Source organism: Talpa occidentalis, unplaced genomic scaffold (genome assembly GCF_014898055.3).
Source record: "Talpa occidentalis isolate TD23 unplaced genomic scaffold, MPIMG_talOcc4v2.1 talOcc4.11, whole genome shotgun sequence".
In the NCBI taxonomy this organism is placed as follows: Eukaryota; Metazoa; Chordata; class Mammalia; order Eulipotyphla; family Talpidae; genus Talpa; species Talpa occidentalis.
Window position 1 is genome coordinate 22,320,462 of NW_023601104.1, and position 26,261 is coordinate 22,346,722.

Consider the following 26,261-nt stretch of genomic DNA (forward strand, 5'->3'; position numbering starts at 1 on the left):
CTTAGGAACCATTTCAACTTCTTTTCCCTAGTCATAAATTCCAACATCTAATTGTTATTGAGCACTCACCATGTACCAGTGTGCTATGTTGAAGGTTCCACAAATAGTTGCACATTTACTCTTTAACATTCTAGATATTTATAGTAAAGTGAGATGCATGGAGATAAAGTGGTGGCTCAAGATCACACTCCTAGCAGGTAGAAAGCTAGAATTCAAACCTGGGTCATCAGTTCTCAAACCGACAGATTTAATTTTAAATGTATATGCCCTATACTGTACCTTCCTTATAGGCTAACTTAACACATGTACAGATTTTTCGAACTATCTCCAAAACAGAGATACAGAACAACTCCATCATATCAAGAAACAAACTGTGCTGCCACTTTGTAGTTAAATCCTGTTTTTCAACCACACCCTGATTCACTGATCTGTTCTTCATAGTTCTAATTTTTCAAGAATGTTACATAAGGGCCTCCCCGGTGGCGCAGCGGTTGAGCGCTGGGTTGCGAAGCTGCCCGCAGCCTCCACGGCACTGGTTTGATCCTGGGCTGCTCCCCGGCCACCCCACCGGAGGAGGGTCCCGCATGGTGCACAGACCTCTCCTGCCGCCCGCTGCTCACCTCAGCAGTGTACTTCGGTCCTTATGCCTGCTCTGCTCCCTGCTCTGGCTCTGGTGAATTCTCTCACCCTCCCGCGCTTCTGACTGTACCCAGTGTTTGTATGAATAAATAAATAAATCTTTAAAAAAAAAAGTTACATAAATAGAATCATACAGAATGTAACCTTTTGAAGTGGCCTCTCTTGCTGGCATAATGCCACTCAGATTCATCCACAAACTGTTGCACGAAGCAATATAGTTCACTGCTTTTCATTGCTGAAGAATATTTCAATTATATGGATATATGTATCTACTCATTCATTCACCCACTAAAGGACATCTGATGTTTCCAGTTACTGGCAACTGTGAATAGAGCTATACATTTGTGCATAGGTTTTTGTATGAACATGAGTTTTGGTTTTTCTAGGGAGAACACAAGGTTAGGATGGCTGGATCATACAGTATAGGCATGTTTAACTCTACAAGAAAGCACTAAACCATTTTCCAGAGTGGATATACTATTTTGCATCCCTACACTAATGCATCCAAATAGTCTGCATCCGGCCTAGCTCTTGTTTTTGGCAGTATTGGTGTTTTTAAAAATTTTAGGCATTCTAATGGTATATAGTGGTATGTTACTGTGATTTAAATTCTTCAATTTGGGGCCTCCCTGGTGGCGCAAGGGATTAAGTCTCAATACTATGAAGCTATCAGCAGCCACTGCAACATGAGTTTGATCCTTGGCCAGGGAGCTAACTCACATGGCACAGCAGACCTCTCCTGTCTTGCTTGCTGCTCCCCTCAGGAGTATATTTCAGTAGATCTGTCTGTTCTGCTCCCCACTCTGTCTCTGGTGAATCTTCTCAATCCCCGCACTTCTGGCCTACATCCCAGCTCTTGTATGCATAAATAAATAAAAATAAATCTTAAAAAAATCTTCAATTTGTATTTTCCTGATGGCTAATGATGTTGAGCAGCTTTTCAAGGACCGCTTAGCTGAAATCCCTGTATCTTGAGGCCGCCCATCAGGTCTACTAGTAATCAGTGAAATTACACTGATTTCAAACCTGAGAACTTCCCATCTGCCTTCTTTCTAGACAGTCTTACCTTACTCTCACATCATCTGAAGTTATTTCCAATAACCATCTAATTGATTTCCAGTCTTCAATAGCCCTCTCCAAGGCCCACATTCATTGCATTCTCTATATACCTATCCTCCATAATAACATTACCAATTATTGTTCTAAAATAAGCCATGTCACTTTCTCTCTTGAAAACTTTTGGTGGCTGTACATTTCTTACATTGTAGGACAAAATCCAAATCATTTTCAAGGTATACAGGACCCTTAAATCATGGGCCCTATTTAACTCTTAGTTTCTACAGTTCCTACCCATGCAGCCCATGTTTCATTCACAGTCAACTAATGAGGTTATCGTGCTTAATCTTGTTTTTGTAAATTTTAAACTCATATGATTGGAATGTTGTCTTCTATTTCTCTATTAGAAAAATAATCTTCATCATGAAGTCAAACTAACCACTTATTCTCTGTGCTTCCAGAATGCTCTTTTTCTCAATTTCATATCTCAGCACATTTTCCTATGAATGCTGATAGGTCAATGCTAAGTGTAAATACTTTGGAGGCAGGCATGCTATTTTATGTTCATATTCTTTGTGCCCAATACAGGACTTGATATACAGTATGTACACTCAATTAATATACACTAACTTTTATTTTTTTTTAAAAAAGATTTATTTTAGGGGCCTCCCTAGTGGTGCAAGGGGTTAAGCATCAGCACTATGAAAGCAATTCACAGTTACTGCAGCAGGAGTTTGATCCCTGGCCAAGGAGGTAACCCAAATGGCGCAGCAGACCTCTCCTGTCTCGCCGGCTGCTCCCCTCAGCAGAGTATTTCAGGCAATCTGCCTATTCTGCTCCCCACTCTGTTTCCGGTGAATCCTCTCACTTCCCTACCCCCTGCACCTCTGGCCTGCACCCCAGTTCTTATATGCATAAGTACATATTTAAAATTTTTTAAAATAAATAAAAGATTTTATTTATTTATGCATACAAAATTTGGGGTGTAGGCAAGAGGTGCAGGGGGAGGGTTGAGAGCATTCACCAAAGACAGAGGGGGGAGCAGAATAGGGGAATCTACTGAAATACACTGCTGAGGGGAACAGTGGGAGAGACAGGAGAGGTCTGCTATGCCATGTGGGTCACCTCCTTGGCCAGGGACTGAACTTGTGCTGCAGTGGCTGGCGATAACTTCATAGTGCTGAGACTGAGATTTAACCCCTTGCACCACCAGGGTCGCTCTATACAATAACTTTTAAATTTTAAAAATAATGGAAAATAAACAAGTTAAAATCTGTATTACTGGAAAATAAGCAAGTTAAAAAATACATATTAGGGTGGGCAAATTTTAATATGAAAATTTTATGAAATACAATATGCCAATTAAATTGGTATAGATAGAAATCTTGTTATTAAGCCAAATAGCTTTATATATTTATACATAATAAATTTCTAAGGAAAATACATTGTGTCTACCCTAAAATTAGAAATCTTGTATTTCTAATTGGCACATACACCCTAGGCAATAACTTCATAAATGGGTAAAGAAATCACAGAAATCAAAATTGCATGTGGTGGAGATGGTCTTAACCTTACAATTAATTTGCTGGTAATTAATTTACATTAATTTAATGGTAACTGCAGCTCATTATCAGTACTTTCTAAATGGAGCTCATTTTGTGATTTTCAAGGCAAAAGAACTCCTGTGTCATAAATCTTCTAAAAAGGGGCCCAAGAGAACAACCAAGAAAGCGTAGAAGCATAGAAAGCATAGAAGCCTCTTTACCTAATACCTATCAAGTTCCATAAAACAATATTCTCACTGTATTTACACAGTGCTATAGAGGGCTTTGTAAATGATATTGTAGCTCTAAAAGTCTATCTTAAAGTTGAATGAGCTAAAAAATATTCTTTTGCATGACTACTTAGCACTCCTGGCTTCATGCTGTTTTCAAAGATCAGCTTATGTTATGGATTTATGGAACCCATGGCTATGCTTCCTGTAATTTCTAGATCATTTAAAAACACAAAATTAATTTGACAGTGTCACAGTTGCCTACAATGACAGACCAAATCAAGAATAATTAGGTTTTCTCAGGGGACAAAATATTTCATTATTTGTGACGGGATATCTCCTGAGAGCTAACTCGAGCAAAGGGAGGGATAAATTAATACTTTAGTACAGTTGCAAAACTGGTTTAAAGATAGGCATAAGCCAAAGGTCTAAATACCCCTTATGTGTTAAAACAGTGGAGCTTTTTTAAAGATACAGAATCAATATTACTTAACAGTTTATAAATGACAGTTTAGGAGGAATTATACAGTGAAATTGTTATAGAGCAACCCCGATATTAAACGGGTTCCTGGCTGTGGGTCCTCACCCGCGCGCTTTAAAGGGACTTATGAATACTCTACTACAGACACATGCAAAAGGGTTAATAAAAGGTTTATTTACAAGAGAAAAGGAAATAAGGAAAATGTACAACTCAGGGAGAAAATAGGGAAATAAAGTCTTTAATGCGTCCTACCCGATCCGACGACCTGGAAACCCCAAAGTCACTCTCAGAGCTGACCGGACGCTGCTGCTGGCCAAGAGCCCAAAAATGGAGAGAGCCCCCAAAGCCCACGTGTCTGCCTTTTGTATCCACCTGGCTGCTTAACCCCACCCTCAGGTCCCAGCCACCTTCCCTTTGGTGGTGATGGGATTTGGAGTTCCCAGTGTCTTTGGCTTTGACCTGGGGTGGGGGTGGAGTCCACAAAGCCTATATGGAATTTGCTTTGGGACATCCTTTTCCCCCTAACAAAATTTCCAAATTTGCTGATTTGGTGGAAGTTGTTTTATACAATGATTGTAGTTCTAAAAAGCTGAGTATAGACTGATTTAAACAAGAGTATGCTATTCTCTAAAAAAGATTATTTTTGTGTGTCTACATGGGAACTGCCATGTACAGAAGGAACTGCAGCAAACTAGGAGTACAGGCAGACTTTGATAACATCTCTGAAACAGAAAGGCTGTGAAAGACTAAGTTCACAAAACGTCTTCTCTCTGTGAAGAGGCAATTTTGAGCCCCTTTGTGTCTTCTATGCAGTGTACCCTATACACTGAAACAGAAAAATATTTCTAAACAAATAAAATCAGGTCACTTGCTTGTTTAAAATCATTTAATGACTTCACGATGTCCTCAGGATAAGCCTGAATTCTTTCACGTGGTTTAGCAAATGCTGGCCTCCTGTGGGTCTCGCTAGCTTCACTCTGTGTTAACAGTACCACCACAGTTCTTCCAGAATACGATACCCCACTCCCCACTTGTCGGCCGTCCAACAAGAATTTCACTATTCCCTTTTTCAGAGGTACATTTACAATGAAGCCATGAAACTTGTTTCAGAGCTCTTTATAGTTGCATGGGGTTTACTGAAGACCCTAAAATTATTTTCATTTTTTATGTATTATTTGATCCTGCCCATTTGCCTGACAAATCTTATTCTTCCTTTAGATCGCAACTAAAATGTTACCTCTTCCTGAAAGTTATTATGATTTCAGCCCTGATAAAGGTCTGATGGTAATTTCAAGTGCTGTTAACAATGACCTGATGTTCACTGTCAAATAATCCATCACATTTTATTTTAGTTACTTATTTAACTATAATAGCATCTTATTTAACTTTAACTAGCTTATTTAACTTTAACTTATTTAACTTTAACTAGCATCTGCCTAAATGTTAAGTTCCCCAAATGTCATGAATATATCTACACTAATCATGATTGTATCTGAATTTTCGTAGGAACTACCACATAGTGAGCTTGGTAAATATCTGTGAATGAAAGAATGAATTTTGAATGAACACTCAGTGGTAAAAGAAATTGTAGGGACAAAGGGCTCAAACTGGGAGATTATACCTGAGAGTCTGTGATTCATCCACTCCCTGGATAGTTGGAAAGAAATACATGACTTAATGATGTACCACTGAATGCCTACTTCCCCTCCTCTTCCATGTGAAAGCTGAGAAGTATGAAGAAATATGACCAGAAACAAAACAAGCAACAGAAAGTACAATAGTAGTGGAGTAAAGATAGGCGTAATGCTAACAATAATTAAAAACTATAACTGGCTTGACAAGAGTCAGCACTATCAGAATCAAGAAGGCACAAAACAAACTTCTGGAAGATTTTCAACAGGAATAACAAATTGAAACTCAAGATTATTAACTTATAAAGAATTAACATTGGTTATCTAGGAAATATCATCAGGTCATCCAGATAAATGTTTCCAAAACTTTAATGTACATGCATATCAGGAATCAAAGATTCTGGATCAGTAGATCTAGAGGAGATGGGGCGGTGAGGGTGGGGGTGTGGGACCTGAAATACAGTATTTCAATAAACTTCCACATGATGCTGCTTATCTGGGATCCCAGTTTGAAGAGAAAGAATTATAAAGCCTATACCTGGAATTGGCAAATCATATAAGTAATGTATAGTAATTGGGTGAACCTGACAGTTAAAAATGGTTTTCCTTGTGTCAAAAAAAATATTGTTTTGAACAGTATTTTGTGACACATCAAAATGATATGAAATTTCAGTGTCCACAAATAAATTTTCATTGGAACATAACCCATCTCCATGCATTTACCTATTAGGGCTGCTTTTGCACTGTGTCAGAGACCATATGGCTCACTGTATTAGTCAGCTTGGGCTGCCACAGCAAAATACCACAGACTGGATGGCTTAAACAACAAAAAACCATTTGTCATAGTTCTACAAACTGGGAAGTTCAAGATCAAAGTCTGGCAGAGCTACTTTTCTGGTGACGGTTCTTTCCCTGGCTTGCAGTCAGGTGCCTGCTCACTGTGACATCACATGATGGAAAAAGATCTCTTCATATATGTATAATGGCCCCACTCAATTAGGCCCCACCCTTATGAACTCATTTAACATTCATCACCACTCTTCAAAGGCTCTATTTCCAAACAGAGTCACATTAGGACTTAGGGCTTCAGCACATGAAATTTGGTAGGATATAAATATTCAGTCCATAACACCCATGAAAATGAAAATATTTACTACCTGGTCCATTACAGAAAAAGTCTCTACCCCTGGTTAAACTCCTGCCCCTCAAAGTGGGCAGAAATATAAAAGTTTCAGGCTTCACTCAGATCTACTAAATTAAAATTTGCATTTTAATAAGATCCCTGGGTAATCCATACACATATTAAAATTCAAGAAGCTCTGGTTTCCAAATATAGTGATCATGGTAAAACACACACACACACACACACACACACACACACACACTCTTTTTCAAAATCAGTTTTCCAGGTTATACCTGGAGGAAAACAACTTTAAAAACAACTACAACAGTTTACATTTATTGAGATACAATTTGTTAGGCACTGTGCTAACTTTATGTAATTATTTCATTTAAATCTCTTAACATTCTAAAATAGCAATTATTATTTATATCCTTATCTAAAAGATTAGGCAAACAACCAGAATTTAAGTTGTTAATAAGTTGTGGAGCTTGACGTCAGGCAGCAGATATGAAACTTATTTAACTGATATATTTCTTTTAACTGTCAGTGCCACATGCTTCTTATAACAGAGCATTGTAAATTATGTACCATGGGAATGACTGACACCATTTGGGGTCACAAGAGGATTCCCAGAAGAGTTGAGACTTTAAAATTTTTCCAAATGAAATGCAGCTCTAAATTCATCCAGAGAGTATCAAAAATATTTTAGAATGGAAGATAACCTTTCATTCAAGAAAAGGAAATCAAGGAAGGATAACTGGATGATAACTGTAACTTTTGTGTAGTTCTTATAGTTTCATCAATCTGCAAACATTTTATCTTTAAACAGAGATAACTGGCAGGTAAATTTTTTTTTTTTTATTTTAATGCAGCAGCATTTAGTAACAGGAATTTTTTTTTAAGACATTGGTTTTTGAGATTTTCAAATACCAAGGTTTCAAAATTTGAGTTGAATATCAATTATTTTTTATATTTTCCAGACACTTTAGGATGTTTTCAAAGATTTTTCTGAGAGTTATCTAAGACTTCCTTGTGTAAGAGGGGTAAGGAAAGACAGTTTCTCAAAAGACTTTTTCGGTTGCCTTAAAAGATGACTTCTATATTTCATAAACTGAATGATTCTACTTCTCTTCAAAACAAAGTCATAACTGTTATTAAGGTTCACAATGTACCTTCTCAAATAGTCTCTTTTACGCCACAGAATCTTCTCCTGCCTGGAGAAAAGGAAAGATTACAAATTCCTCTAATCATACCAATTTAATATAGTGAAGGCTGCTGTAAAGTGACAGTTTTCAATTTTCTTTCTTAAGATATATAACCGCATATCAAATCCTCTTTTATTATGATAAAAAATAACACTCAGAAATCTGACTTAATTTTATCATGCGTCCATATAAACTGTTTTAAGTGACTTTAACATTACATTATTCATCAGGGATTGTTACTCTTGACTCCTACACCTTGAATCAGTGAGAGTCCCAATTTTGGATTTCTCAAAAAAATTTTGGGAGTTTTGAAAATGTACAAGTGATCCATGGACATTACTAATGATTTTAAATAATTTGGATCTTTACAAATGGTGCTCAGTCTCATGCTTACTAATCATGCAGGCTGTGAAACTAAGTAGCACAGGTTCTATGAATAAAGAGAAACTAAAATTATTTACTATTAGTTTTCAAAATGCTAAACTAACAATAGCACCATGTTTATTTTATTATATAAAGACTGAACAATTAAGAACAGTTTCTGACACTCAGATTATGATAAATTCCTCTGCAATTAGAAAGTTCAACTTCAGAACTCAAAGTCAGTTTCTGAAATAAACAGATGAAAACAGAGGAATACATTATTTCAGTCACAGAACAAAGTATGCTATTAATTTTTTTAGTAAATTTTTAAATTCTACTCAAAACTGAGCTATATATTGAAAGTGTCAAGAAAAAATATTTAAGCAAAAATAATCACTGCAAAATGCAAAATCTTGAACAAAACTTCAGACCACAATTTAGAACAAGTCACATAAACATTTAAGCACAAAACTAATGCTATTCCCCAACCCTCCCAAAAGTAAGCCACTTTTAATTAAAATCAAACTGTATACTGTAAAATCATTAAATTAGAACAAATACTAGCAACATCAAAATAATTTCATTGCTCAGCATATTTTATATTATACTAATGAAGACACAAGAATCTTTTCTAGATACTTTAAAAAAAAAAAGACATATTACATCTCAAGGAATTATCTTTTAGGGTTTAGAGTAAAATGTTCTAAAATAGCTCTTTCATCACTTACTACAATTAAATTTAATTAATCAGAAATTTAGGGAGAAATTAGACAAGTCAGTCTATTTAGTATCTTTTAGCTTAATCCTTCCTATTTTAAGCAGGGGTCACATCTATCACATCTTTTTATCTGGTTCTAAAATGCCTAACTTAGAAAAATTAAAAATGCTTGTCAAATGAATTGAAAAACATTTCACTTAGCTATTTTTTTTTTTTAGAAATGAAGAACTGTATGTATTACCAAGAGTAATATGTCCCAATTACATCTTTTCTATTAAAAACTTAATTACCAGAGGTGGAAACAAAAGGATGTGTATTAGGGCATCAGAAAGGGCATTAGTATGAAAATGAAATTCTGAGGCAACAAATTGACACTGAATCAGCAAAAAGAAGCATTTAAATTTCATTTCCAAGCTCACTCAGTAAATCTAGTTCTAGTTAGAGTATCTTCAATGTGCAAAAGCTCAGTGAAAGCAAGTATTCACTATGCAAGACACAGATAGGGTTCTGTTAACCTACTGCCCTCCAGACACATCATTCTCTGTTAAACAGGCAGCAACCGCCAGATGCTCTCCCTAAAAATGGTCACAGATGGTCAGTTGTCCAGTTAACAGATCAGACTGCCCTCCCAATGGCTAAAAGTAAGAAGGAAAGGAGTGAGAGCTATTAACACTTGCCTGCTTAGTGGGTTAAATCCATTCACTTACTATAAACTTGGCTAAGCCCCAACAGCGACTTCCTAGAAAAGGAAGACTAGACCCTTAGGCTCTCAAGATTAAAAGGCATTTTAAAGGTGATCTAGTCAACAGCTGTACAGTGCTTGAAGCCACATACCACCCCCTGCTAGTTAGCCACTCAGGCCATGACTCTGCAACTCCAGAGGTACAGAGCCTGCTGTCCAACAAGAAAGCCCTACAGCTGTGACAGAATCCTCTGTTGTCCTACACTATGATTAGACCAACAATTCAGTCTAATTCATAGTCAGGAAATATGGAACTATTTTAATAGGGCAAATTGACGAAACAAAAAAATTTCCTAATTCACACATTAAAAGTGATTTTAAGCTGAATTATCCCAAATAGCATATGCAAAGGATTTTATAACATAAAAAAAAACACAAGTAGCAATATATGCAATTTATTTTTAAAACATAGGAGAAAATAAAGGTTTATAGTATTGAAAACTATTATTCAGAGGTTAGGAAAAAAGTCAACAAAGACCAATAGGCGTCTTTATGTATAAATGCATCTATAGACCTTTTTTTTTAATTTTAAAAACTTAATTTGAATTGCCAAGGTTTTTTAATAAAATGTTTCTCTAAATTTTTCCCAGGCAGAATATTATTTTGTTTTCTGCTAATAAATTATTATTCTATTTAGAATAAGCTCTCTGTAATGTATTTTCAAGAAGAGTATATTATAAACCTATTTTTTGATCTTTTACATATTATATTTTCTAAACAGTGAAGAAACTAAAAGTACTGTATTTGATTTTTCATCAATAGTTGCTTCAAATCTCTTACATGTTACTGAATAATTTTCTTGAGTAAATATTTATATATATATGGAAAGAGGGGACATATTGAGACTTCATAGCTAGAGTTAATTGTTGCTCACTATGGCGACAGCAGATTGAGCTAATATCATCTCAGTATAAGGAAGGTGACCCTGGAACATATGTAACTTTTCCCCATCACTATAAAGTTGTATGACAAAGATCAACAGTGAGTCATTTAACCAAATACAGGTTAAATAAAAAATGACACAAGATTAAAAGCAAGTTAGATTGTGGAAAACAATGGCAAAGACCCAGAAGATTAGAATCTGTGTCCCTGCATCTAAAAACAGATTTCCACCACTGCTTTTTACTGCACAGGAACTCAAGTCAAAGACTGCTCTCACAGCCCTACTACTATAAGGACACGGAAAGGAATGGAGCAGCCCCTGCTGGACCACTATACCTCTTCCCTTCCCACACCTCAAAGGGTGTGACAGAGAACGTCAAAGTGCTTTGTAGAAGTTCAATACATGCAGAAGGTGCTATAATAATCCAGTAGGTATATGGCTGGTAATCATAATTAAACTTACTGCTTTGTACTTAAGGGTGAAAATCTACTCCAGAGCAACAAACAGCTAAGGGTGGATTTTACATCTCAACTATGTTTCTGCTTATAGTCAAGTATTTACTATAGTTTTTTTTTTTTTTTACTTTCTACTAAACATGTATACATCATGAGATTGTTTCATTCTGCAAAGACAGGATGAATAAGGAATAAAACTGTATGAAAGAACTTTGATGAGCCCAAACACAAAGAATTTTTTCCTCTTGTGTATTTGGATTAGAGCTACATAAAATAAGTATGTAGAGTTGCACAGATCACACATAAGAGCATTATTTTATGCATTTCTTACATATATTTTACACATGGAAAATAATATACCTACACAGTATGCTCAGGCAACTTCTGAGTTAAGCCTTATCACTGAGCATTATCTGATCATTTGTTGATATTCCTATTTTGCATTCCTAGTCTACATTCATCACATACTCACACTATTGATCAGGATCTCAATCTACCAAAGTGAACTCCAGAGAGAAAAGCAGATGTCCAGAGGTAGGGGAAAGATAGAAAGAGATCACATTTATCTGACATTTTTCGTTTACTCACAATAGAAAGTCAAAAGCTAGTCACTTAAATAGCAGGATATACAGTGACCGTGATGCTGTGTAGTCAATTCTCCTCTTTTTTACCATCAAGTTCTGCTTTAAATTCATTAACTTTTCAGAGGAAGATAAAAAGGAAAAGCATAGCTCAGGTTCACTCACCTAAACCACTGAGAGTATAAAGAAGATCACTGGTGTCTAAAAAAATGGGCCCATTCTCCTGCTGCCCCTCTTCTTTGTAGTAAAGCTTGTACCCCTGAATGGTTGCTGTGTCCTCAGAATCTTGCTGCCACTTCACAGAAATAGTGGTACAGTTGAGAGGTTCCAAATGCAACTCTGGAGACTTTGGGGCTGGAAAAATTCAACAGAATTGTACATATTTTTACTTATAATTCACATGAAAACACAGAATTGTAGATCTCTCAGTCGTAAGCCAACATTGCAAAAAATTTCAATTCCAACAATTACCTTAAATCTAACTTTCAAAATTTTTATAATATTAAAATGTGAGAGAGTTTAAAATATTAAATACTACCTACAAAACTAAAGCACATAAATAAAAACAAAATAATATCTATATTTGTAAAATTTTTCAAAGAGAAAATATTTTTAATTTTTTTTCTAATTGAAAAAACATGGGTTTACAACATTGTATGTGACTCAGAGGCATTGGGTCACAGTTGCATGTCCTCACATTGCACCCATCACCAAGTAATCCATAGTCTTCCAGCATAGTTCATTATGCCCCGCTTCCCACTGTTTTTCCACCTTCCCCAATACTTTCCAGTTTTGACCATCCAACATTCCTCTGTGATGACAGAATAGGCATGATTATTAATCAATCAACAACAAAAACCAATGTTACTAACATTACATTCCACATTAATAAAAGGAGAGGTCTAGAACTTTCTAATCTTACTGTCTTCCTTTTAAAAGGATTATTTATAACTTTTATAGTAATAATATTAATTAGGTCTCCATTAGCATGTGACTTTTCATTCAAATTCAGTTTGATTTGGACTCAAATTCAGTTTGATTTGTCTATGAAGGACTTGCTACATGAATTAATAAAGTATATGAGTTCTATGCAAAAGGGGCCTATTCAATCAAAAGTCTGACTTTTTTTTCAATGAAGTCTATGTTCCATGGAATATTTTTATTTCTAAAATGAAACTTTGAAGTATGAATGTAACTTAAGAAAATTTTATTCAAAAGAGAAAATACTGTGCTATTCTTCCTCAACAGTTTTTAGAGATTTACCTTTCACACTTGTAGCTTTGGGTGTCCTGTGTGAGGTCCATACTGATGACTCCCCCAGTCCCACTCTGGTGGCAGCAGTAATCCTCACCAGGTAGACACTATCAGGTTTCAGGCCTTCTAAAAGGTACTCGTGTGTGGTCCCTGGGAGCTCCAGAACTTGGATGGAATTCTCAGTACTTAGGCGGAAGGACAGACGATAGAGCACCACTTGGCCCCGTCGATATTTGGCTGGGATTGGTAGCCAGGAGATGAGAATATCGGTGGGACTTCGACTTGTCAAACTAATTTCAGGAGGTCTCAGGGGAACTAGTCATAAAAGACAAATAGGATGCTTATAAATATTTAGATTCCAAATTGTCAATCAGCACATGAGCACTTATTGAATTCTCTTACACTTAACATGATAACCTCAGTCTGAGCAAAGGTTTTCAGTCAATCAGAGTACAAGCCAGAAAAAAGGAAAAGAATAAGGGAGGAGTAGACATAGGGAACCAAAGAAAGCAAAGGTTTCATGTTTGATGTGATTGTTTTTCTGTTGTTTGAAATGAATATGACATTACTTAATACCCATACAAAATTGAGAATATTTCTCAAATAATTCCACCAGAGCCATAGAAACAGGAAGAGAGAATTTTACAGGAGTAGGGAAGCTTAGGACACCATGGCTATAAGCTGGCAAATAATATTTTGAAATTATTATTTTCAACTTAACACTTAAGATGAAAATACTTGCTTTTTCTCTAAATAAGCTGAAAAAAAAAATGGCTCCAGGAAAATGAGGCAAATATGATAGGAAGCAAATTAATACTAAGGCTGTTTTTAGAGTTAGCTTCTGTGTGTTTGAATCCTTGCTCTACTTACCACTCTGTGTGATTTCGGTCAAATTAACTTTTCTATGTCTATGTTTCTTCATATATAAAATTGGGATAATAATAATAACTCTTACTATAGTCTTTCCCAACTCAGTTAATGGCAATTACTTATCCAACTGTGAAAGCCACAAATACCTGTGGCTCCACACACTTCACATTTAACCTTGCAGTTCTACCACCTTCACTGCCACCTCCTGTCCACGCTGCCATCGTTTTTAGCCTTTGTTGTTGCAATAATGCTAATAGATTTCCCTGCTTCTGCACCTTGTTACTATCATCTATTCTCAACACCTCAGCTGTTAAAATGTCCTATCTGTACACTCTTCTGTTAAAAATGGCTCCCAGTTTACTCAAAGCATAAGTCAAGTTCTCACTGTGACTTGACACAAAGCCCTTTCCAGCTATACTGTATTTCCCTTTCCAGCTACTCAGTATTTCTTTCCCTTATCACCTGTTGTTTCCTCTGGTTCCCTCCATTCCAGCCATGCCAGTGCTTCAGGCACTTAGTGTCCATTTCCACTGCCTAGAGTGCACTACTTCTTCCCAGTCATCTACCTAGTTAGTTCCCTTATTTTCATTTTCTAGAAGTTGTCATTCAAATGTCACTCAGTGAGCCCTTCTCTGGTAACTGAAGCACCAAATACTTTCAACACTTCATACTTCCATTCCCTACTTTTTCCCCCTTCTCCTCTAGACTTATCACTAGCTAACACAGTGTATAACTGTTTATCATATAGCTCCTCTGCCTCCTTTCCCACCAGAAAGTTCTATGAAGTCAGGGACAATTTTTGTATCTTTTGTTCACTATTAAATATTGAATAGGACATAACAGATATTCAATAAATAATTGTTGAATGAATGAATCAGTGGGAGAGAGAAAAATCAATTTATTAAGAATGTCTGAGTCCTTATGTCTCTGAACTCATTAACTCAACGGAAGTACCATTACCATTTCTACTTCACAAGTGAGGCAACTGAGTCACAGAGGTAAAAGCACTCGCCTAAGACCACAAGGCTTGTAAGTGAAGTAGCTCACATCATATAGAGCCCACATTCTTATCCTTATGTTCCAAATCTTTTATAATAGTAATTCTTTTATCATAAGGTTCTGTAGGGATTAAGTAAATGTCATATCAGGAAGATTTTTAGAACAGGCAGGATAATCATTCCACAGTGTTAGTTGTATCTGCTGTGTACTCTAGAAGCCCCACATATCTCAGTTTGAGAAGTATGAAATGTACTGTAGAGCTGTAGGAAATGCACCAGGTGGGGAGGAGGGCTGGTGCAGATATTTGAAAGCACTGAGGCCTGCACATTATCCAGATAGCGAAAAGAAACTTCATCAAATAAAAAAAAAAATGCACAGTAAGGAAAGATTTAAAGGAGAAAACCTCTGAGATCATAACTTGCTACACTTAGACTAATTTTCTTCAGGAACACAGGGGGGCCTCCCTAGTAGTACAGGGGTTAAAGTCAGCAGTATCAAGCTATCCTCAGCTACTGCAGCATGAGTTCAATCCCCAGCCAGGGAACTAATCCACACGGTGCAGCAGACCTCTCCTGTCTTGCCTGCTGCTCCCCTGAGCAGTGTATTTCAGTAGATCTACCTGTTCTGCTCCCCTCTCTGTCTCTGGTGAATCTCTCAGTCCCAGCCCCCTGCACACCTCTGGCCTACACCCCAGTTCTTGCATTCATAAGTAAAAATAATCTTTTTAAAAAAATAGGGGGAATGTACTTCACATACGAAAAACAGGACAAACCCAGCCTATAATCAATTTAGATATGCATATCAGAGGTTATTAAATGTAATGAGATAACTATGGATGTCATATATAATGTGGTTCATTCAAAAATACAATGGACTCTTAGATGAAAACCGATATTCAAATTCAGGATTCAGGTAAGTGCTAATTTTTTCATTTGTCAAACCCTAAACTTATAAACATCTAAATAAGTTATATAAATATAACTAAGCAATCTGGGACAAAATAAACAAAGAAAAAGATTTGGGAATATTTTATAGAAGAATTCTTTGAAAACTAAGAATGAATTATTTCCTGAGAATAAGAAACCATTTGTAAAGGGAGAATAATATAGTTAAGCATATGTTAAATAATTCCCCTTCAAATTGCAAGAAACAAAGTGAATCTTCTAGAGTCCTAAAGAAAGAGAAAGATAATGAGTTAGAAGAACAGAAACAGTTGTCTAGGACAACCTTGATGGATTCCCAGCCTTATAAGAGCCTGCTTTCAAAGGGACAATTCATTTTGAAATCTATGGTCAGGTAATTAACCAAACAAGTAATATTTTCCCCCTTAAGAAGAACAAGCATATTATATCCAAAAATAACATAATTGGTATTTGATTTTCTAAGAACTTATTAGCTGACAGGTACTAAGTTTCAATTTCAGAAGTCCAATATCTCTGACCTACAGTTATGACTGTAGGTCACTATATATTCAGTATGTATATACTCAGTATGAAACTGTTACAATATTTAACTCATGCATAAAGACTTTTACATTGTCTCCTACTCAGTTAAAAAAAAGTGCAATATATTTACTATTTAAACTAGGAATCTTAAATACAGTGATAATATAATTTTACTGTTAAAATTAATATAATAATTTAATATAATGAATTACAGTAAATTATTAATTTACTATAAAATTAATATAATGAATTATATTAATTACATTAATATAATGTACTTTATTCTTATGTTACTACCCAAAAAGTAACAGGTTTGAAATGGCCACTTAGTCAGTTTGTTACCACACCTGTTTTTTTTTTTAAACCAAAAAGAGGGTATGTTCTTTAATTTAAAATAAATTTATTCATTGAAATCGATTAACTATATTAGTGTTCATTCTTAAAAATGACCTAGAATTGTGTTTTCTTACCATCCTCTAAAGTGTTCTGTGTCACATGGTCAGACATCTGGCTGGCTCCCATTGGCATATATGCCACAATGTAGAAAGTATAATTGCTGGCAGGTTCTAAATCATCAATTATATAATGAGTTGTATCATTTCCGATGACAACTTGATACTCTTCGTTATTTAAACCTGTATTAAAGAACCATTGTTTAAAAAGTATGAGTATTCAAAATAAAATCAACAAGACCATTTCTCTCACTATGAAATACTGGCCCTTGGCTCTAATCTTTATGTTATCTTTTGTGCCTCTTTAAAAACTATGAATAGGAAGGCTTTATTTTCTATAAGAAACCATGTCTTGCTACAGATTCCCAGTTTGCATTTTTTCCTGAAAATTGAAATTTCCCACTGAACTAAGTGAAACTAATTAATGTCCTCTAAATGTCATTTAACACTGAGTCAAACCCTACAGCAGTGACAATGTACAGCAGTAACACAACAGAATTTAACCCTCCAGATTATTGTAATTCATAACAGTGTGAAATTTGCTTGCTTAAACTCATGGTCTCTTTTTTCTTTTAAACATAAACGGAGAGACAGTAGGTAATGTAATGGCTCCACTCTTTGTAAAAATAAACCAAATCAAAAGTTGCCCTGCAAAAGATCTCATTTTGCCCCTAGAGATTCTATTAAATTTGACTGACACAAGTTGTTCTTTTATTTATACTGAAAGTAAAAGAACTGGGAGGCACAGAATGTGCTTAAAAACTGCTTTGTTCCACAAAGAGCTTTTTTCTCAAAGAAGAAAAAAATTCTCAGCAATTCTTAATAAAATATGCATGGCAAGGTATAGAAGGGGATTTGTCTTTGTGGGATTTAATTCCTACAGAGCAAACCTGTAAAGTGGAACAAGAGCACTGGCAGCTACTGTGCTTTACGAACAATTCACAGTAAATGCATGTCAACTTAATCAAAACTCTCTAAGGATGAAGCCCCTTCTCTCCACACTGGATTTATAAACAAAACAGAAGGCAAATTCCACTATTAAGTTTTCCCACATTTCTGAATTAACTTGATAGCATTTTAATTAGACAAGATTACAGGCATTTCACAACAGACTGGCTAATGGCTCGTTAATTAGGAACCGCATAGTACGATTTCTGACCTACCAAACAAGGTCCTTGAGTTCGAATTAAAAAGCCTTGTTCTGTTCTTGAATAGACCACTGAGCCGCATGTGGAGGCTCTAATGAAATAACCATAATAGCGAACAAGAGTGGTCTCCATCAAAACCAGCATTCCTTTTACCGTCCTAAATCACTAAAAAGGGTATTAACATACTCCAACATGCTCAGTTATCAGACTTTCATTCTTCTTGCTACCATGACCCTTGATTTAAATTCAAAATATTCCTTTTCAAAGTACTACTTCAAAGTACAAAAAACAAACAACAACAAACCACCTGTTTCTACAGACAATTTTATTATGTCACCATTCTTTGGATGTTTGAATTTGTTTTTAAAGTATACTGCATGAAGTCAGGCTATTTGTATAGAGAAATTAAATTTGTAAAACTCTACTATGGTTTCTAAGAAAAATCAACACAGAAACCTCTAGGATTTGTGAGTAATTTTCCCTTTTCCTTTAAAATTTTTGCCAAAAGACAACATGATAAAAAAGATTCCAGACATAGAAATAATAGTTCTCAGTAAAGACTTTAAGACAGATTTGATTTCTACTTTTATATAATAAATGAGCTACCAACAAAGAGCATCCTGTTCAATTTTCAAAGAATTCTATGTGATTTCAGAAAATATTCAAAATATATAAAATCAGGTATGGGGTATTTTGTAATGTTTATTTCCCCCTTAAAAATAATATGCTAGAGTGACTATAACTTATGATATTAAGTAATTACACCATTATTCCTATGTAACAACATAATTAAATTAGTATATTAAGTTTTAGTTATCTTGCCTGGAATAAAATTCATAAGGACACCACTTTAATTTTTATCAGGCAGATACGGTACTTGCTTCTAGAAAGAAAAATCTTAAATTGTATTTACATATGCAAAGTGAACAATAATACAAACTTTAGGGAAAAAAGATAACAGAGGTGATACATTATTTTACTAAATGACAAATGTCATAGAACTTCAAAAATATTTTGTGGACCATATGAGACATCACTCATACTGAAAACAAATTATTGATAGCAATCAGCATTTAAAAGTAAACACTCCTTAAATTGCTTACCTTCTGCTTTCATGTAGTGCACAGAATAAGCAATGACTTTGTCTGAATTATAAAGTGGCCTCTCCCAAGCTAAAAGAATGGCTGAACTTGACATGGTTTCAGCATGTACATTATAGGGAGCACTGGGTCTGTCTTCTGACATTACTACCGTCAATCTGGCTCTAGATAAAATAGATCCTTGACTGTTCTCAGCCATGCACTGATAAATGGCATCATCTTCAGGAATAATCTGGTTAATTACCAGTTTACTGAGGAAAGAAAAAATATATTTCCATGAAAAATCCTAACAACATAAAAATAAGGTTAAATTACTGATAAGTGCATTCTCATGTTAAATTGCAAGTTATTAGGAATAAAAACTGTGGCATCAGTCCTACTGAAATATCTAAATGAATTAAATTATTTTCTGTAAACAAACACTTGTGATATGAAAATTCTGTATACTTTAGGTGACAACTAAATCTTTTTTAAAAATTTGGCCTTTATTAAGAAAGATATTACTCCATAATAACATTTAACTTATATAATACTGTAATGTTCAAAGTTCAGGTCAACAAAAATTTTCAAAGTTTTATTCAACATAAACAAGAATGTTGATTCATATTTATAATACTAAAAGTGAATACTTAAAGTCACCAAGTTTGAACTGTGGAGGAATTGTTAGAGAATCAATTGTTTCTTTTTATTTTCATCATTCTGTGAATGAAGGAACTGTAACTCCAAAGGTTTAATATGCTTGCTGTTAACTTAACTAGGACTAGAAACCAGGACTGAGAAACTGTCTTAACTAGGACTAGAAACCAGGTCTGAGAAACTGCCTAACATTAATTTCATTATAATCTATCATTTCTATGATCAACAAATAAAATATAAAAGGATTTATGGTGTGCTGATGCTATAATCATAAGTTACTTTTTAAATTCATTTTTATTTAAAGTACAAAAATAATTCAGGTATTTGATATTAAAATTATAATCATTTTACATAAAAATTACTAAAGCCATATCTTATCTAAAATAGTAACAAAGTGACATAGCCTACCTGTTGTACATTTTAATTCTACCATTTGAATGTATCTTTCTTCCATTCTTCAGCCATGACATTTTGGGTGAGGGGATACCTTCTGCCTGACATACAAATCGAGCAGTGCCAGCTCGAGGCCTGGTTAAACTTTCCGGCAATTCAACAAATGAAGGAGGCGCTAATTTTAAAGAAAAAAATATATATATATAATTTCTATGGTCCCAATAGTAGCAATATAAAGAATCAAGGATGAATACAGCAAATGACAGTACAAGCACCATACCTGAAAGTATTTGGCATTCTGTGTCCTTTATCCAAACTCTACATACATTTATCCAGATGCCCGGTCTCTGCATTACTCAGATATCCATTCCCTACAGGCCTTTCTTATCAAGACTATGCAAATAAACACACTAAAATTATGTGTACCCTAACCCTACTTAACTAAACCCTAATAGACAGTCATTTGTTAATGCACACAGACCCAATCAACAGACTGAAATTTTAGGTTGTATAATGGGTATACGAATTTCTGAGTAGATGAGGAAATAAAAGGGAATCTTAAATTAAAAGGGACATAATACAAAAAAGGAACTGAGTGCTATGTAGGCAAACAGGATAGCAATTTCAGAATGACAGTTACATTGTAACATATGTCTTTAATTTTCTCAGAAAACTCATCATCATGCTACAGTACTTCTTATCAATGCTACAAAATTAAAGAAAGGTGGAAGTAAGCTATGAATGAGATAAAACAGCAAATGTTAAAATGTAAGATTCCTCTGAGTGCAGAATGACAGAAAACATACCTAACACAGTTAAAGTAGCCATAGCAACTGTAAAGTTGCGTGTGCCAGGAGTAGTTGCCCGACAGACGTACACTCCAGCATGCTGAAGTCTGACATCAGATATCATGAGATTACCATTTCCAAGTACCCGAGTATTAAAGACATCAATGGATTTGTGATCTATTTCAAAGAGAATACTTGTTAGAAAAATGTAGCATGTGCTCTAAAACTGTCAAAACATTGCTATCAAGTCTTATCGTAAAACACATAAAATTCTCGCAGCTGAAATCTTTTCTCTACACACTGAACTGCGGAAAGGTTAAAAGCCACCAAACTGGCAAACAAATTTTTGTATAAAAAATAAGTACTTTAGGGCCTCCCTGGGGGGTGCAAGGGGTTAAGCAATGCTTTATGAAGCAATCCGCAGCCTCTGCACCACAAGTTCAATCCCCAGCTGGCCAGGAGAGACCCACATGGTGAAGCAGACCTCTCCTGTCTCGCCCGTTGCTCTCCTCAGCAGTATGTTTCAGCTTGCCTGTTCTGTTTCCCACTCTGTCTCTGGTGAATCCTCTCACCCCCTGCCCCACCTCTGGCCTGTACCCCAGCTCTTGTATGCATAAATAAATAAATATTTTAAATAAATAAACAAACAAACAAACAAACAAATAAATAAATAAGCACTTTATTAGTTTCATTAGAATGAACCAAATTTAAGGATAGAACTCTTTTTTCCCTTAGAAGACTTACCAAGACGACTCCAAGAAATGATTGGCTTAGGATTTCCTGTTGCCACACATTCCAAAACAACAGTCTGATGAAGAGATGTCGTTATGTTCTGTGGGCCTGCTATAATGGTTGGTGCATGGAAGGATTCAGACTCCTTAGCTTTAGGGAGGAAAAGGCAGAACATAAAACCAAATTATAAATAAGATATAATGAATAAAATGAGTTAAAATATCTATTAATAAATTCTTTCTTTTTTAAAGACAACTCTATTCAGTTACGTAACTCATATAACCTATACAATTCACCCATTTGAAGAGTGTAGTGTAACAGCTTTTAGTATTTTAAGAGTTACGTAATGATTAATCAATTTAGAACATTTTCATCACACCCCAAAAGAAACCTCATACCATTAACAGTTATTCCCCAATCTCCTCTACCCACAGGCTAACCACTAATCTACTTCCTCTCTCTTTGGATTTTCTTATTCAAGACATTTCATAAAAAAGGAACCATACATTATATGGTCTTTGGAGACAGGTTTTTTTTCCCTTTGGCATGTTTTCAAGGTTCATCAATGCTATAGTGTATATCAGTATTTCATTCATTATTCAACAACAATGGTATAATGTTTAATTATATGGGTAGGACACGTTATTTTTCTATTCATCAGTTGATGGACATTTAGATTGTTTCCATATAATGCACTTTGAGTTGAGGTTCAAACATTCGATTAATACTTTCACTAATCTTGTTAAGAAATTCTGTAACAGAAGGGAAAGGGGAAAGTTTGAGTATGTCTTTTCTTTATCTTTCACTTCAGGAAGCTAATGGGTACTACCTAAAATTAAAACAGCATGAAAAATATAATTTCAGTCTCTTCATGGTTTCAGAAATTTTTTTTAACCTTACAGTATATTTAGGAAGTATTGTTTCTTGTGAAGAGTAAACATTCATGTGAAGTTCAGCTACATCTTTATTCCAAGTTTTCTACTACATTCAAGTAAATTCAAATTACTTAAAAATTAAAAACTAGCACCTTCATACAATTTCATGTTAATAATATATGTGTTCATTTCTTCATAGTCATCTCTCTAATTTTTTCCCCTGCTACATATGTGTGTCTGTATATATGTACGCATGGCAAAATTCATAACATAATGTTCACTTATTGTTATTAGTAATAATTTCTGGAGATTAGAATTGGGGATATTAGTTTTTTTTTCTTTTTATTAAAGTAACATGAATTTACAACATTGTATAGGTTCCAGAGGTATATTTTCTCACCTCGGCAACTGCTTTTATTTCACCATGCCCACCACTAAATACTTAGTCACCATCTACCACAAACCATTAAATCTTCAGAGTTAAGAGTTGGGGGTTATAGTTTTAAACATATCTTTTTGCTTCCTTACAGTGTTTAATATAATGTTTTTAATACTTTTTTTCCTTTTACAGATACTATCTTTATAATAAACATAGATCGTTTTTACAAATGAAAATCATAATTTTTCATAAAACAAATAAAAAATGACCCACTGGAAACAAATTAATCATTATTGACAATGGGCAACTCTGGTAGAAATGGATGACTTTTTCTCTTTTTGTAAATTATATTTTAAAAACAAAAGTGAAATATTTACAAAGCAAATTTAATATTTCTTAAAGGTACTGGCATTATCATAACAAGTAAACCTATGAAACAAGTTACTTAATAGATTAAAATAGAATTTTTACAAATAGAATACAATAATTTAAATGAAATTCAAGTACTACTTTATGGCATGCATTATATTCAGACAAGAAAAATAAATACCTATGTCATTAAAAGCCAAAAAATCAATATAGTGTGGTACCTGGAATCACTGTTAGAGAGGCTTCCATACTTTTACGTCTGTGGGCTACAGCAGTAGCCACACAGCGATAATTTCCAGCATCCTTTTGGCCAATGTCATAGATCTGCAATACTCCAGTTGGTAGAGCGGTTATCCTGTTTTGATAAAAAAGATAATGAAATTCTTCACAGAAGGTTTTGTTATTTTATTTTGGCATACATTCTGTAATAAAAATTAATATACTCAACCATGTTAAAGTGTCAAATACTTTACAGTCCTTTTAAATATTGGCTTGATTCAATTGTTTTTATTTGCATCATTATAGTTCTCTGATGAGACAAATTAATTAAGCAATATGAAAGTCTCTCATTCAACAGAATAGCTTAGATTCAGTTTGCTGGCATCCAAGAACTATATTTTTTTTCCAAATACTTGATCTCCTGCCTATTTATTCTGTGTATTTTCCAAGATTTTCTTCATGTAAGTTTATATTTATATAAGTTTTTAAGTGTTTACTTGTAAGTTTATACTGATAAAAATGTTTAATTCAGATTAAAATATAAAAGTACTTCCTTGAATAGTTTCTTCCACCTTAATGCTCTACCATTTTATTTATTTATTTTTTAAATAGTTTTATTGATTTACCACAGGTTTACAACACTCTAATTTCAGGAGTACAGTTATACACCTTGACATGTGTATATGCCTCACCACACCAAATACCAAATTTCTAGTGTCACTCCCTCTGTAAAATTGATGCCCCCCCAAACTGGTTTTTCCCACCTGTTTCTACTCTACTCCTCTTTTTCAAAGAGTTACTTTTGCTGTGTTGTGTTAGTTTGTTCTGATTATTTATAATCCTTATATCAGAGAAACCATTCACTAATTGCCTTTTCTTTTTTTAAAAAAATGTATATTTTTTTTTATTGAGGTAAGAGTTTACCTGTATATGACTTAGATTTATAGGGTCATACCTCTTCAAATGTATAGTAAATACCACGCCCACCACCATGTAATCTCATGATGATGTCCTTGTTATTCCTGTATTAATTTGTCCCCAAAGACAAAAGCTGCATTACCTATCCACAGTTACAGGGAGGGTTGTCCGATTTAATTCCCAAGTTATAACTACAGGAGGGTTTGATGAAATCTTACAAGCAAATCTAGCAACTCCACCTTCTTGGACCTCAGTAGAAATTGGCTGGACTTCAAATGAAGAAATAGCTGTAAGACAAAGTTTGACAAATTCAGAGCAAATACATGCACTATCATACTATACTTGGAAATAATATGCTTATATTACTTATTATACTTGAATTCATGCCCAGACATAAGATCAAACCAATTTAGCCAGAACAGAAGTCACTGAGGAAATAATTTTGGAAAAATCATAGGTAGTAGACTAACACAAGGAGTATTTCCCAGAGTGAAATTTTAACAGGTTCTCAGAAATTTAGTCTACTTGGAGAAAAAGAATGAGCATAACTGAAACAAAAATAAACAATTTACAATGGTACATAGTGAAACACCAAACTGTGATACAAGCTTCAAATACTACTGTATTTCACCTAACAGGGAAATCAATAAAGTCAGATCAGTCAGGGAAAATCCTTTTCTAGGGATTGTTTTTGAATTGAGTTTTGAAGATTCCATCGGATTTAGATGAAAGGGGGAAAAATAGGACATTCTAGGTGGAAAATAAAACATGAAGGCAAGTACAGAAGAAATATGTGGACTATGTTCACAGGGCTGTGAGGAAAGAGCCAGAACTAGATAGTGTCAAATATTTCAAATTAAGGGTTCATGAAAAAGTGGAGGAAGAGTGGTACAAATTAAGGTATCACTGATAATTGTTGAGCAAAGGAGTTTCATGATAACAGCAATGTTGGAAAAAAGTAATCAGGCGGGCCTCCCCGGTGGCGCAGCGGTTGAGCGCTGGGTTGCGAAGCAGCCTCTGCAGTGCCAGTTCTATCCCCAGCTGCTCCCCGAACACCAGAGGAGGGTCCCACATGGCGCGCAGACCTCTCCTACTGCCAGCTGCTCCCCTCAGCAGTGTACTTCGGTCCTTCTGCCTGCTCTGCAGACTCTGGTGAATTCTCTCACCCTCCCGCACTTCTGACTGTACCCAGTGCTTGAATAAATAAATAAATGAATAGATAAATAAATAAATCTTTAAAAAAAAAAGTAATCAGGCACTGTGACATAGGACAGAGTGAAAAAGAAGAGCCTTAAGTTAGATGATGAACAAGATGCTTACATAGAAATGACAGAACTGGGTGGAGGTAGAATGAACAGTGAAATTCTACAGATATCTTAAGGAAAACAAAGACTTAGATTTTTTAGGACCCAGATATGTCAGTCTGTGTTTAGAATCAAATGAGGCTGAACTGCCAGAGCAGATGAGAAAGGAAAGAGAAGACAAATGGTGTGTTTGATGAATAAAAGGTAGAGAAACTCAAGAGACTATTTTTAGTTTCATGTATTCCCAAATGGAGATAAATCTTGAAGTGTTGATTTTTTCAAGAGATAATTCTTTACCATTTTCAGCAAGCCTCCAGGGACTGGTCATCAGTGTCCATAGTTTTACATTTTGATGGAGTCCAGACCCCAGACTCTGTACTTTCTTTCCCTCTACCTAAGTCTGCCAGGATATAGAGAATGGGTCCCAGTGATAGTCTAACTTCCCTTCTCAGATTCCAATTAAAAAAAAAGTATGCCTTTAGAGTTTATCAATAATGTGAGAAATTATGGAAAATAGAGAAAATACAGGCTAGATAACTTAAGATTCATTAGACTGAAAAGGGTAAAAGGTTACAGAAAAATAACAAAATTCTGCCTTGGACTTGACTTCATTAATTTTATCACATTGCATCCAAAAATGGATCTATAAATGGAGCACACTAAATCCAAAAAAGGATGTAGTATGGGTAAAGCAATATATAATTAGGGTCCTTAACAAAAGCTTTCTGC

The 26,261-nt window shown here is 34.9% G+C and overlaps 1 protein-coding gene across 1 annotated transcript in view; it reads right to left on the reverse strand.

Moving 5' to 3' along the window:
• The window catches only part of PRTG (protogenin), a 122,523-nt gene that overhangs the window by 44,737 nt on the left and 51,525 nt on the right, over positions 1-26,261 (reverse strand). The window contains exons 3-11 of the mRNA XM_037502537.2: positions 24,371-24,515; positions 23,313-23,446; positions 21,481-21,618; positions 20,755-20,913; positions 19,964-20,123; positions 18,923-19,170; positions 16,690-16,854; positions 12,915-13,220; positions 11,817-12,005 (exon numbers count right to left, since the gene is read on the reverse strand). Coding sequence (XP_037358434.1) covers positions 11,817-12,005; positions 12,915-13,220; positions 16,690-16,854; positions 18,923-19,170; positions 19,964-20,123; positions 20,755-20,913; positions 21,481-21,618; positions 23,313-23,446; positions 24,371-24,515 — 1,644 coding nt within the window. The remainder of the gene's footprint in view (positions 1-11,816; positions 12,006-12,914; positions 13,221-16,689; positions 16,855-18,922; positions 19,171-19,963; positions 20,124-20,754; positions 20,914-21,480; positions 21,619-23,312; positions 23,447-24,370; positions 24,516-26,261) is intronic.